This window comes from Daucus carota, chromosome 5 (genome assembly GCF_001625215.2).
Source record: "Daucus carota subsp. sativus chromosome 5, DH1 v3.0, whole genome shotgun sequence".
NCBI classification, from domain to species: domain Eukaryota; kingdom Viridiplantae; phylum Streptophyta; class Magnoliopsida; order Apiales; family Apiaceae; genus Daucus; species Daucus carota.
This window is the reverse complement of record NC_030385.2, coordinates 23,289,763-23,304,767: the sequence shown is the minus strand read 5'-3', so window position 1 is coordinate 23,304,767 and position 15,005 is coordinate 23,289,763. Positions and strand designations below refer to the sequence as shown.

Here is a 15,005-nt window from a genome sequence, read left to right as displayed (position 1 = left end):
AAGGAGGAGGCCACCTATTGGTGGGAGTCTGTGAGAGCAATGGAAGGGACAGAGGATGTTACCTGGGATAGGTTTAAGGAGTTGTTTTTGGAGAAATACTTTCCTCAATTTCTCCAAGATCGAATGGAGTTATAGTTTTTAGAATTGAAGCAAGGGGATATGTCAGTAGCTGAGTATGAGAAGAAGTTTGCTGAGTTGGCTAGGTTTGTTCCAACCTATGTAGATACCGACAGGAAAAGAGCTAAGAGATTCCAACAGGGGTTAAAAGCATGGATCAGGGGAAAACTAGCCATATTGGAATTAGATACTTATGCAGCTGTAGTTCAGAAGGCAATGATAGCAGAAACGGAAAGCGAAATGTCTCAGAAAGAGAAAGAGGGAAAGAAGCGTAAGCCAGAGCATCACGAGGGACAGTTTCAGCAGGGAAGATTTCAGAACTTTAATAACCCGAAGAAGGGGAAATTTCAGCAGGGGAGAAATCCCACTTTTAAGAAGCCAGATGTAGGTGGTAGTGGACAAGGTAACCGTCCAGCTATTGGAAATCAACCAAGGCCTCCACTGCCGGAGTGCCAGATATGTGGAAAGAGACACGGGAGAATCTGTAATAGATTGAATGTAGTGTGTTATAAGTGTAATCAGAAAGGACACTATTCTAGGGAATGTCAGAACCCACCAGCACGGACCCCAATGATTCGAGATCAACCAGCAAGGAACCAACCCAATAGAACTCCAGCAGCTGGGATAACATGCTTTAGGTGTGGAAAACCAGGACACATGGTGAAGGATTGCAAAGTACCAGCTCCAGGTAACCCTACACTTAGAATTATGGGATCCACTCCAGTAGTCTCAGAAGTTCCCAAAGCCAGAACCTACAACATGACTATGAGGAATGCAGTTCAGGATGCAGATGTGGTGGCAGGTACGCTTACTGTGAATTCTTTATGTGCCAAGGTTTTGATTGATTCTGGAGCTACTAGATCGTTTATTTCTGAAGATTTTGTGCATAAGTTGAATCATCCTATAGAATTGCTTAATGAGGTTATGAATATAGAGTTGGCTAATCAGGAACGTGTCCCTGTTAGCCAAGTTTATAGGAATTGTGAAGTTGAGATCTTAGGAAGTAAGTTTTGTGCCGACTTGATACCTTTCAAGTTGGGAGAGTTTGATGTTATTTTAGGAATGGATTGGTTATCGAAGCATAACGCTCAAATAGATTGTCGTAATAAGAAGGTAATGTTAAGGGCACCGAATGAGAAGACGATAGTATTTCGAGGGCAGAAACAGGTAAAGAAGTTTTTGACTATGATTCAAACGAAGAGATTGTTGCATCAAGGTTGTGAAGCTTATATAGCATATGTAACTGATCAGAGTCGAGAACTTGTGAAGCTTGAAGATATTCCAGTAGTAAACGAGTTTCCAGATGTATTTCCAGATGAGTTACCCGGATTACCTCCAGATAGAGAAATTGAATTTGCAATGGATTTAGCACCTGGAACGAACCAGTATCTAAAGCCCCATATAGAATGGCACCAGTAGAAATGAAAGAATTGGCAACCCAGTTACAAGATTTGTTAGAGAAGGGAGTGATTAGACCCAGTGTATCCCCGTGGGGAGCACCAGTATTGTTTGTGAAGAAGAAGGATGGTAGTATGAGGTTATGTATTGATTACCGGGAACTTAATAAGTTAACCATTAAGAATAGATACCCATTACCTCGTATAGATGATTTGTTTGATCAATTGAAGGGAGCGAGATGTTTTTCGAAGATTGATTTAAGGTCGGGATACCATCAGCTAAAGATTAAACAAGAAGATATACCTAAAACAGCTTTTAGAACCCGATATGGTCACTATGAGTTCTTAGTAATGGCCTTTGGATTAACCAACGCCCCCGCAGCTTTTATGGATTTAATGAACATAGTCTTTAAACCATATTTGGATAAATTTGTGATTGTATTCATAGATGATATTTTGATTTATTCCAAAACCACTGAGGATCATGCAACCCACTTAAGGATGGCTTTAGAGACATTGAAAGAGAGAAGCTGTATGCTAAGTTTTCAAAGTGTGAATTCTGGTTACAAGAGGTTCAATTTTTAGGTCATATAGTCAGTAAAGAAGGAATTAAAGTAGATCCCTCCAAGATTGAGGCAATTATGAATTGGGAAAGGCGAAGGACACCAACAGAAGTCAGGAGTTTCTTGGGTTTAGCAGGTTATTATAGAAGGTTTGTTCAAGATTTCTCAAGGATTGCTGTACCAATGACGAGGCTTACCCGGAAAGAAGAAAAGTTCGTGTGGACTGAAAAGTGTGAAGAAAGTTTCCAAGAATTAAAGAAAAGGTTAGTATCAGCCCCAGTGTTATCACTTCCAGATGAGCAAGGGAATTTTGTAATTTATAGTGATGCTTCTCATAAGGGATTGGGTTGTGTGTTGATGCAACATGACAAAGTCATTGCTTATGCATCCAGACAACTCAAACCCCATGAGCAGAAGTATCCTACACATGATTTAGAACTAGCAGCCATAGTGTTTGCATTGAAGATTTGGAGACATTATTTATATGGAGAAAAGTGTGAAATCTACACCGATCATAAGAGTCTGAAGTATATCTTTACACAGAAGGAGCTCAATATGAGACAGAGAAGATGGTTAGAATTGATAAAGGATTATGATTGCACCATCAATTATCACCCTGGAAAGGCCAATGTAGTGGCAGATGCTTTGAGCAGGAAAGAAAGACTGAATGTGTTGACGTTACCTAAAGAAATATATAGAGAATTCGAAAAGCTGGAAATAGAAGTTAGAGTGAGTGAACCCTCAGAAGCTGGATTATATGCAATGATTTTTCAACCAGAGTTACTAGAAAAGATAAGGAAATGTCAAGAGACCGTAATGGAACAGGATGTTAATAATTTGGTTGGGGAAGAACTTTTTACCCAGAAAGATGAGCAAGGTATTCTAAGATTTTCTTCTAGAATATGGATTCCACCAGTACAGGAGTTGAAAGATGAAGTTTTAAGTGAAGCACATAGTTCCGCTTATTCAATTCACCCCGGGAGCACTAAGATGTATAGAGATTTGAAGGAGAATTATTGGTGGCCAGATATGAAGAGAGAGATTGCAGAGTGGGTAAATAAATGTTATACGTGTCAAAGAGTGAAGGCAGAACACCAGCGACCGAGTGGATTGTTACAACCCCTAGAAATTCCAGAATGGAAATGGGAGCATATTGCGATGGATTTTATAGTTGGATTACCTAGAACGAGGGCAAATCACGATGCCATATGGGTTATTGTAGATAGACTAACTAAGTCAGCTCATTTCCTTCCCATTAACGAAAGATTCTCATTAGACAAATTAGTCCATATGTATCTGAAGGAGATCGTCGTTCGTCACGGGGTTCCAGTCTCCATTGTATCCGATCGAGATCCACGATTCAACTCGAGATTCTAGAAGAGCTTTCAGGAATGCTTGGGCACCAGATTGAATATGAGCACTGCTTATCATCCACAAACGGATGGCCAGAGTGAAAGGACTATTCAAACAATCGAGGATATGCTACGCGTCTGTGCTATTGATTTCAAAGGCAATTGGGATGAACATCTACCGTTAGTGGAATTCTCATACAACAACAGTTATCATGCAAGTATCGGAATGCCTCCTTATGAAGCCCTTTATGGACGTAAATGTCGCTCACCCGTGTGTTGGGATGAAGTAGGAGAACGCAAACTACTTGGGCCAGAACTAGTTCAGCAGACGAAGGAAGTTATTGAAACCATTCAAAGAAGACTGGTTGCAGCACAGAACCGTCAGAGAAAGTACGCGGATCAAGCCAGGAAGGATATGGAATTTGAAGAAGGAGAACCTGTATTACTGAAGATTTCGCCATGGAAAGGACTATCCAGATTTGGAAAGAAAGGAAAGCTGAGTCCCAGATACGTCGGACCATTCGAGATCTTGAGACGCGTTGGTAAAGTGGCTTATGAGTTAGCGTTACCCCCACATATGGAGCATATTCATAACGTCTTTCATGTGTCAATGCTTAAGAAGTATCATCCAGATTCTAGGCATGTGATAGAGTACGAGCCAGCAGAGCTTCAGGCAGATTTGTCCTATGTTGAGACTCCAATAGAGATTCTAGATAGGAAAGAGAAAGTGTTAAGAAATAAAGTGGTGAAAATAGTGAGAGTATTATGGAGAAACCCAAAGGTTGAAGAATCAACTTGGGAGTTAGAAAGTGATATGTGTGAGAAATATCCTCACTTATTTTCTTAACAGATTCTGAGGACAGAATCCTTTTAAGGGGGAAGGATGTAATATCCGGGATTTCGACATGTGTTTATTTATATCAGTATGTAAATATTTTGTGAATATTATGTGAATTAAGTGTGAATTATATGTTAAGTGACTTGTTAAATTATAATTTTTATATGATCAGATCAAAATATGGAGAATTTAGGCACTCGTTTGGCAAATTATGGATTAATATATGATTTGATATTTGATTTAAGGATTTAATTAAGTATATTATAAAATATTATTATTAAATTGATTTTAAACCCGTTTACTCGATAATTAAACCCCGGGGGGCTTCCGGGAAAATTTCGCCGGATTGTTATTTGGGACATTCCGGACAACTTTCGTGTTTTAACCTTTCTAATCTGGTGTACGGATTTACGTGAAAGAATTTCGGAATGATTTTATGAATATTTTATTATTATTTTAACGTCTCGATAAACGTGTACGCCGGATAATTTCAACACCCCCAATAATTGACAAAAATATTATATTTTTCGCAAGTCGTGCCAGACAAGCTCGGAGCCCCATAATTTTCTCGAGATACGTGTTTTTGATAATTATCGTCAAAGTCGGTCCCGAACGGATCATTTTTATTAATAATTATTGATTCAGAAGTGTAATATATGTCCGGTATGATCCAAATGGGGGCCAGTTATTCGTAATTATAAATAGGATAATTACTATTTTATTTTTCATAATTATCATTTCAATTCACGGGAATCGAGAGAAACCGGGATAGTGTTCTTCGTGTTCGGGAAATTCAATCGAGGAATTGAAGACGTTATCGGACTCAGAATCGAGCGTGCGAGTAGTCAAAACGAAGATATCGAAGCGTAGAATCCATATCCAGCATCAAAAACTATCATAGATTCACAGTTTGTAAGTAATTTTACTTTTTAAATTCGAACTAATTAGGGTTTAATTAGGGCTTTTTGATTTTGATATGATTTATGTGATTTTATGCTTCCATGATGTAGATAATCTTCTCTTGATCATTTTGGTATATCATATGTATGATTTGGAGTTCAATAACATGTTCAAAATTGAGTTTAATCATTCGAATTAGGGTTAGGGTTCTTGAGCCGAAGAACAGATTCAATTGAAAATTAGGGTTTTTTAATCCAGGAGGTAGAAGTGAAATTGAATGATACCATCATGTTTATCATGTTCCCAGGAGTGTGTACATGCCTTCAAATGTTATCAGAGGTTCCAGAATCGGCCGAATCGACGAGAAGAAGTTTCGCCGGCGACGGCGAACTTCCTCGAGTTTTTCCGGCCAATTCACGAATCTCCAGCTCGATTTGATGATTGATATAGATTCCTGGTGAGTTGTAGATGTTATCTGCACCTTGGGGTGGCCGTCTACTGCCTGGAACGCCGTCTCCGGCGTCGGGACGGCGAGAACTGTAAAAATTACAGTTCAGCCCCCTGACGTTTGGAGATGGTGAAAATCAGACCTTGAACTTTCCAATTTTGCAATTTAGTCCCCCCTGAAGTTTTGAAAACTTACAAATCGAACCCTGTAGTTTCAGATTTTCTAAAATTGATTTATTATTAATTATTTTAAATTCGAAAATCATTTATTTATTTTCAAAAATAGGTTTTAATTATTTCTTTATTCAAAAAGAAATCTAAATTAATTTATTAATTAATTTTAATTAGTAATTAATTATTATAATTAGTCAATTAATTTAAATATTAATTGATTAATTGTTATAATTATTTATTAATTGATTTTAATTGATTTATTAATTAGATTTAATTGTTTTAAATGTTTTAAAAATCCAGAAAAATAGTTTCAAGCTTTAGAAAATTACTCTAAAATATATTGAAGGTTCGTTAATTGATTTCAAGTGATTTCGAACCTTATTTCGAGTATTCGGACTTGTTTATTCAGTTATAAATTGATTCTTTTACCCGTTTTTATTCTGAAAAATGTTTAAAAATTCATAACAAATACCAGAAAATTCATTTTAACCTCAAACCTCCTCTGAAAGGCTATTTTATTAATTAACTTATGTGTTATGTGTTATATGTTACTTAATTGAGATGTGAAATGCTTATGTGAACATTGTATGACTGTTTTAATCGTATCTTTTGAACCATAAGTCGGATTTAAGTGAAACGAAGGGTAGATAGAAGCTTGTTTCGATTATGAAACAAATAGGATGACATGAGAATGAATATTGATAGATGAATATTATGATTATCAGAGAAGGACAGGCTTAGAAAAGGAAAGCAGGTAGTGTTGGAGTGATCCTGTTTAGTGAAAGCTATAGAGAGAAGTAAAGCTTCTGAATAAGGCAAGTGCTCTATTCTCAACTTATACTTCTGTAAACTCCTTGAGTTACCCTTCTGCATATAGTGTCATTGTTCTGGATAGATTTGAAAGTACTTCTGTTGATATAGTGTGCTATTGATCCTGATTATTGATAAACCTTATCCACCCTCTTGACACCTGAATTACAAGCTGAACCTTGACTTTGATTTCAATTGAACTTGTACCTATTTCTTTGAGACCTGGAAACACAAATCATTTACTTTGATATTCTTTCATCCATGAATGACCAAACAGTACAAACCTATATGCTACAATACTTCACCAAATTATACAATGTCTTACCAAATACCTATATTACTCTTTCGAAGAATGTTCACACATATACACCCTAACACTTGGATTTCCTTCAAGATAAACATAATTGGAACCTTAAGTCAATCTCAATTGCATTATTTCTTCTACAAACACCAGATTGTTTTCACCATATACTTAATCTTTCTTTCGACTTCAAGCCATTCTTCGAACATATTGTGATGATACTTGAACCTAATTCTGAATTGTCTTTTAATCTTGATAAATATTGCAACCCTCATTATAATGATTCTGATTTGATGATTATGATTCTGTTTTGGTAATATTGCTTCTGTTCAAATGGTATTGATTCTGATTTATTGAGATATTGTTGATTTCATTATATTGTTAAAGAATTGGATTGTTTTATAAATGTGGACCAGATTCGTGGTCAGACCAGATTCGTGGTCATTAGGCCAATGTGTGCCTTGGATCCAGTGATAGAGCTTGGTATGTACCTGGCTCGGGGTTAGTGCGTGACTGATCAGCAGCCTAACCTTGGTTTTTAAATAAAAGTATGAATATCCAATTCTAATCATTGTTTTAAAACGGGAAGTTGATACCTTGATTCATTCTTATTGATAAATGTTAAACTTCAGTTATTGTTTATATTACTTGCTGAGCGGTAAGCTCACTCTTGCGATGCCTTATGTTCTTTTCCAGTGAAGAAAGAGACTACTGTTAGCGAGGACCCACAGGCTAGCCATCAAGCTAAGGTATCAGGATGAGTGTTGGGAAGCCTTGCTAGGAGTTGCTGATATTATGAACTTTTGAGTATCTTTTGTGTGTAAGCACTGCGTTTTATGTTTGTAAGCTGTAAGATATGGATTGGGATTTGACGTATTGTAATATAACTTAAGTTGTGGCTTGTTTCATACTATAACCTGGAGCGATCCGTGGATGTTTAGGGTCAATGCATATATTATTATGGTTTACAGGTTTGTATTGTTATGTGTGACCCCCAAGTCTATGACCCGGATTTGGAGGGTATCACAATCTAGCCAATAATGAAGCAACAAGTTGTCTCCGGGCTCCAAGGATTCAAGAATTAAACTACAAGTTGATTTTAGTTTAAACAACCGAAAATGAAGCTACAAGTTGTTTTCAACTTCAAACGAGTCTGGAATGAAGGTAAGTTGTTTCAACTTCAATCTGGCCAATAATGAAGGAACAAGTTGTTTCCGGGCTCAAACGAGTCAAAAGTGAAACTACAAGTTGATTCTAATTTTAAACAACCGAAAATGAAGCTACAAGTTGTTTTCAACTTCAAACGAGTCTGGAATGAAGCTATATGTTGTTTCCAACTTCAATCTAGCCAATAATGAAGCAACAAGTTGTTTACATGCTGAAAGGAGTCAAGAATGAAACTACAAGTTGATTATAATTTAAACAACCGAAAATGAAGCTACAAGTTGTTTTCAACTTCAAACGAGTCTGGAATGAAGCTACAAGTTGTTTCCTACTTCAATCTGGCCAATAATGAAGCAACAAGTTGTTTCCGGGCTCAAACGAGTCAAGAATGAAACTACAAGTTGATTCTAATTTTAAACAACCGAAAATGAAGCTACAAGTTGTTTTCAACTTCAAACGAGTCTGGAATGAAGCTACAAGTTGTTTCCAACTTCAATCTGGCCAATAATGAAGCAACAAGTTGTTTCCGGGCTCAAACGAGTCAAGAATGAAACTACAAGTTGATTCTAATTTTAAACAACCGAAAATGAAGCTACAAGGTGTTTTCAACTTCAAACGAGTCTGGAATGAAGCTACAAGTTGTTTCCAACTTCAATCTAGCCAATAATGAAGAAACAAGTTATTTCCGGGATTCAACGAGTCAAGAATGAAACTACAAGTTCATTTTAATTTAAACAACCGAAAATGAAGCTACAAGTTGTTTTCAACTTCAAACGAGTCTGGAATAAAGCTACAAGTTGTTTCCAACTTTTTTTTTTTTTTGGTTGGAAAAAAAAAAAAAAAAAAAAAAAAAAAAAAAAAGCTAAACATGTTTCTCTCTCTAAGCATTTCCTCTCCCTTCTCTCTAGGATAGAACCCTTAACCCTAATTTTCTTATACAGCCGCCTCTTTCTTTCCTTAAACCCTAACACTTTAGCCTTTCTAATTCATCTTCTTCTCCCATCCTACACCTAAATTTCTTATATTTATTATTTAAACACCTATTACTATGAGCTCCAACTGCGATTCCGATGGCTGTCCCGTTGACCATGATGGCAACAAATTAGAGGATGGTGTGTTTTATTCGAGTGCTCGTATAGCTGTTCGTAGTGACATCTTTCAAGAAATCTTCTCTGGCTCTGGTAAAGATGTTCACGAGACTCACCTAGATGCAAGCCCTCTTGGGGACTCCATGGCTGAGGAGAGAGTCACCCCTAGTAGCTATGGTGGTCTGCCTATCGCTAATGATGTTACGGTTGAAGATTATTATTCTAGTGATGAGCCTCTGTCACCTCATTCAGCTGCAGAGCTCTGCAAGAACGAAACAAGCGCTACAATTCATGCTATGATGCGTGTCTCTAAACAGGAGCGTGAGGAGCTCTTCTCTGCTAGAAGGCGGTTGGCTGATGCTTTGAGGTTCCTACGAGGTCTGGGTTTTTCTGAAGAACAAATGATTGCTGCTAATAATCCTGAGGGTTCTAGAGTTGTTCAACCTCTTCGGGATGAATTTGGCCTTCCTATTCCTAAGGATTCTGGTAAGAAACCCCTTTTTAACCCTTTTGTTGACAAAATGAAGAGTAAAGTTGGAACTGTAGATAGCGCTTCTTTGGCGGAGAGGGCAGAGTCGAGAGTTGCAGATGAGATGTTTGGTGATTTGCCCCAGATGGGTGCTTCGAAGAAGGATAGTGAAGTAAAGGATAAGCCTAAAGTTTCTGATTCAGTGCCTAAAGAAGATTCTCCTAGTATTAAAGCAAGCCCTCCTAAAAATTGGTCTGAAGTGCTCAAATCAGCCCCTCCAGTGACCAACGTTACGTTCGACTACTGCCCTCCCAAAGATAGGTCAAAGTTAGTAGATCCTCCTGATGAGGTTCTTCAAGAGGGTCTCGACAAGTTCAAGATGTGTGTTGTTGGTGTGTTTACCAAGGGCACGCTGAGTTTTAGTGCTGTGAATGAAATAGCTCATAAACTTTGGAGTAAGCGTGGATTAGTCAAGGTATTCCAGAAAAATGAGAACACTTTTGTATTTAAATTTGCTGGATTATCTGAAAAATCCATGATTTTATCAAGGGGAACTTGGCATTTTAACCGTAGGCCACTGGTTCTTAGTGATTGGGGTATTGATATCAAAGCACAGCCTCCTTCTAATCTTCCTATCTGGCTTAAGCTCAAAGAAGTTCCAGATTGTTATTGGACTCGTGAGGGTCTTGGGCGTATTGCGAGTGCTGTGGGCAAGCCTATCTGTGCTGATAAACTCACATCTCAACTGGAGATTTTGCCTTTTGCTTGTATGTGTGTGGATTACAAAATTGGTGATGATCTCCCTTCAAAAATTCCAGTCAAAGTGCTTGATAATGCTGGTTTACATTCTATTGTTGATATTCAAGTCGAATATGTTAATAAACCTTTGATTTGTTCTGGTTGTAAGGCCATTGGGCACTCTGTTGCAGCGTGCCCAGTTACCCAGCGAGTTTGGGTTCGTAAACCCCCCACGGCCAGTTGTTCCACTGTGCCTTCTGTGCCCAACTCCAAGACTGTGAACACTTCTGTCGCTGCTAGTCCAGAGAAGCAAGTTTCTGCTACTGTTACCCCTCGGCCAGTGAAGCAAGTCAATGATCCTGTTAAGGAAAGAGTTCCTTTTGAGCACACTACACAGGTTGATCAACCTTGGCAAGAGGTTCCAAAAAAGCACAGTTTTGCTTGCAAAACTTCTAGTATCCCTCCTGAGGTAAAAACAGCAGCCCCTATGGAGGAATCTCCTCCTGTTAGTGATGCTTTTAAGAACCTTCGTAAAGTGGATGAGTTGGAAAGGCCTTCGGGGTCTAAGCTTTCTAAAGCTCAAAAGAAGCGTCTCAAGAGGTCGTCTGTGAAGGTCTCTCCTCCCCCCTCTCATTAATGTTTAATCTCTGTTCATATAACATTAGGGGTCTGAACAATAAAAAGTCCTATGCCAAGGATTTTATTTCTTCAAATAAATTCTCTATCTGTGCTATTTTAGAAACTCATGTTAATTCTCAGAATGCTGACTCTGTAGCTCAGTTTATTTGTCCTAATTTCTCGTGGATATATAACTATGAATACCATTACAATGGTCGAATTTGGGTTGGATTTGACCATTCAATCTGGAAGCTCGATGTTTTTGCAAAGTCCAGTCAGCATATTACTTGTAAAGTCACTGATTTGGCTAACAGTAATTGGTACTTTGTTACTTTTGTCTATGGGAGTAATTGTGCTGTTGAGAGGAGACTTTTGTGGAATGATATCTTATCAGTTAGGGATGCTATTGGTAACTCTGCTTGGACTCTGTTGGGAGACTTTAACATTTGTTTGGGCCCGGCTGAGAGTAGTAGAGGGGGTTCCTGGTCTTCGGCTATGGTTGATTTCAGAGAGTGTCTTGTTGCAGCTGAAATTATGGACTTGAGAGGTTCTGGCTCTAGGTTCTCTTGGTGGAATTCAAATATCAATGCCCCAGTGTTTAAAAAATTGGACAGGTGTCTTGTCAATGCCAACTGGTTACAAGAGTTCTCTTTATCTTATAGTTGTTGTATGGCCAGGGGTCTTTCGGATCACCATCCTGTTGCTTTAAGTTTGGGCCTGCCTGAGGAAAGAATTTTCAAGCCCTTCCAATTCTTTCAGCACCTTATCAATGATCCACAGTTCTCAACTGTAGTCTCTAATGCTTGGTCCCAGCCTGTTCATGGTGATCCGTGGCAAATCTTCACTTCTAAGCTGAAACTTGTCAAGGTGGGGTTAAGGAGTATGAATAGAAATCATGGTAATGTTCATGCCAGAGTTTTGGAAGCTAAGTCTGCTCTGCACCAATTCCAGTTAAATCTCCCTGATGTTCCCTCCAGTCAACAACTTTTTTCTGAAGACTCTCTCATTAAAGAGCTTCAGGAAGCTATTGCAGAGGAAGAAATCTTTTTGAAGCAAAAATCTAGGATCTGCTGGCTTAAAAATGGGGATTCTAATAATGGTTTCTTCTTTAGATCTTGCAATAAGAGGTGGAATAGTAATAAAATTCTCTTCTTGGAGGATAGTAATGGTAATCACTGCAACTCTCATAGTGAAATTGCTGCTGAGGCTGTAAATTATTACTCTGATCTCTTTGGCACTTCTAATTCTGTGGCTGAGTTCCCTGATGAGCTGGTTCTTCCCCAGTTATCTCCTTCTCAGCAGGATTTTCTTAGCAGACCGTTTTCTGCTGCTGATGTCTTCTCTACAGTTAAAAGCATGCCTAATAATAAATCCCCCGGGCCTGATGGTTTTTCTAAGGAGTTTTTCATTGCTGCTTGGGAAATTGTGGGATCTGATTTCACGAATGCAGTCCTGTATTTCTTCCAAACTGGTTTTCTGCCGAGAATTATCAGTGCCACGGCTCTCACTCTTGTCCCAAAGCATAGAAATGCAAGTAGAATTGTGGATTTTAGGCCAATTGCCTGTTGCAACTTTGTTTATAAATGTGTTAGCAAAATGATTGCGTATAGATTACGGACTCTGATCCCTTCTCTCATCTCTATTAATCAGTCAGCTTTTGTGCCTAAGAGGCTCATTGGAGATAATGTTTTGCTAGCTCAATCTTTACTTAGAGACTATCATTTGAACTCGGGACCTGCAAGGTGTACTATGAAGCTTGACATCAGAAAGGCTTTTGATAGTGTCAATTGGGGCTTTCTCTTTACTGTTCTTCACAGAATGGGTTTTCCTGTGGTCTTCATTACCTGGATCAAAGCTTGTGTGCAGTCATGCATGATCTCGGTGAAAATAAATGGGTCTCTTGAAGGTTTCTTCAAAGCAGCTGCTGGTCTCCGTCAAGGAGATCCAATTTCTCCGTATCTTTTTGTTATATGCATGGAGGTATTCACATCTATTTTAAAGGGGACTGAAAGTAGTCCCTCTTTTAAATTTCATTGGAAATGCAAGCCTTGTTCCATCTCGCACCTCTTTTTTGCGGACGATGTCTTACTTTTTTGCAATGGTGATCTTGGCTCCATTAACTCCCTTCTATCTGCTGTTTCGAAGTTTGAGGAAGTTTCTGGACTGGTTATGAATAAGGATAAGAGCCTGATGTTCTTTGCTAATGTGCATGAAGATGTTATTACATCCTCCTCTGCTTTGTCTGGTTTCCAAAAAGGTTCCCTCCCTATCAAGTATCTTGGTCTTCCCTTAATTTCTACTAAATTATCTGCTAGAGACTGTTCTCAAATTATTATGAGAACTCGGGATAAAATTGACTGTTGGACGAACTCTTGCTTGAATCATGCTGGTAGATTACAGCTCATTAAGACAGTTCTCTTTGGGATGCAAGCCTACTGGTCCAGCCATTTGTTCATGCCGAAGCATATCCTCAAAACCATTCAATCATACTTTGTTAAATTCCTGTGGAGTGGCAGTTCTACTGGTCATAAGCAAGTTAAAGTTTCTTGGAAAGAATGCTGTAAATTAATCTCTGAAGGAGGGCTCGGTATTAAGGACCTATATCAGTGGAATAAAGCTTCGTTCCTGTATCACCTTTGGCGCATTATTAATGCTCGAAGAACTTCTTCTCTCTGGATTAACTGGGTCCTTAGCTCCTGGATAAAAAATATGTCTATTTGGACTATTAAGGTGCCGGCTAAAGCATCATGGTGTTTCAAAAAAATACTGTTACTTCGGCCCTTGGCTATTCGGTATGTTAAATATTATGTTGGTAACCATTCTCAGCATCTTTTTTGGCATGACCCTTGGTTGGATAATAAGCCTATTATTCAAAGCTTCAATCCTCAACTTATCTCCATTTTGGAGTCTTCTTCATCAGCTATGGTCTGTGACTTCATTGATAACAGCTCCTGGGTTTTTCCGATCTCTAACCATTTTTGGGCTATTGACCTTCGGCTTAAGGTGTTCCAAACTCCAATTCATGATGCGGACGATTTACAATGGAATGATCTGAATTTTAGAGATGTTAATGTGACTTCGATTTGGCAGTCTCTTAGACCCCCTGAAACCCCTCCTCTGTGGATTGAAGCGGTTTGGCATCCTCTCGGCATTCCAAAATGTGCCTTTATTTTCTGGCTTGCGCTTAAGGATCGGCTGTTAACCAAGGAAAGAATGGCCTCGTTTGATATGGAAACTGACCTTCGCTGTTGTCTCTGTGCTAATGCTATCGAGAATGTGTCCCACCTGTTTGGGAGTTGTATTTACTCGAGTGAAATCATTTCTGACCCTGCATTTGATTTAGCTGGAGACTGGACTTGTTATCAAAATGGGTTGTTTACTACAGGAGGTGGGTCCAATAGAGTAAAGAAGCAGCTTGCATACCTATTTCTAGCCGTTAGTGTTTATTATATTTGGAAGGAACGTAACGATCGAATGCATACTCCTGGGCATGCACTTTCTCCCTCATCTCTCAAATTGACTATTAAAAGAGTTATTCGGGAAAAGCTGTCCACAAGCAAGACTTTCCAAAAAGCTGCAGCAAAGGACTTCTCTTTAATTATGGCACTATACTAGTTTTTTTAGCTCCGTTTGGAGTCTATTTTGTTCTAGCTTGTATTAGGCTGCCTGGTTTTTTCTAGTTTTTTATCCGTAGCTTTGGTGCTTCTCGTTTAAGTTTCGCGGGGTATGCCCCTTGATTTTGTAAATTCTTTTAGTCTCAATATAATCTCTATTTAGCAAAAAAAAAAAAAAAAAAAAAAAAAAGTTGTTTCCAACTTCAATCTAGCCAATAATGAAGCAACAAGTTATTTCCGGGCTCCAACGAGTCAAGAATGAAACTACAAGTTGATTCTAATTTTAAACAACCGAAAATGAAGCTACAAGTTGTTTTCAACTTCAAACGAGTCTGGAATGAAGCTATATGTTGTTTCCAACTTCAATCTAGCCAATAATGAAGCAACAAGTTGTCTCCGGGCTCCAACGAGTCAA

The 15,005-nt window shown here is 38.4% G+C and overlaps 2 protein-coding genes across 2 annotated transcripts; both read left to right on the top strand.

The window, feature by feature from the left end:
• The first annotated feature begins 159 nt into the window (after positions 1-159).
• On the top strand, positions 160-1,536 carry LOC135152810 (uncharacterized). Its single transcript, XM_064093920.1, has one exon. The coding sequence runs from the start codon at positions 160-162 to the stop codon at positions 1,534-1,536; it is 1,377 nt and encodes a 458-aa protein (XP_063949990.1).
• Positions 1,537-9,111: 7,575 nt separating this feature from the next.
• LOC108203820 (uncharacterized) lies at positions 9,112-14,591 on the top strand. Its single transcript, XM_017373007.1, has 2 exons — positions 9,112-10,971; positions 11,118-14,591. The coding sequence occupies exons 1-2, from the start codon at positions 9,112-9,114 to the stop codon at positions 14,589-14,591; spliced, it is 5,334 nt and encodes a 1,777-aa protein (XP_017228496.1).
• Positions 14,592-15,005: the final 414 nt, after the last annotated feature.

Excerpts from the sequence above, each read along its gene's own strand:
- LOC135152810 (XM_064093920.1), top strand. The coding sequence starts at position 160 with ATGTCAGTAGCTGAGTATGAGAAGAAGTTTGCTGAGTTGGCTAGGTTT.
- LOC108203820 (XM_017373007.1), top strand. The coding sequence starts at position 9,112 with ATGAGCTCCAACTGCGATTCCGATGGCTGTCCCGTTGACCATGATGGC. Across the intron at positions 10,972-11,117 it reads TCAAGAGGTCGTCTGTGAAG|AATGCTGACTCTGTAGCTCA; the intron begins GTCTCTCCTCCC and ends GTTAATTCTCAG.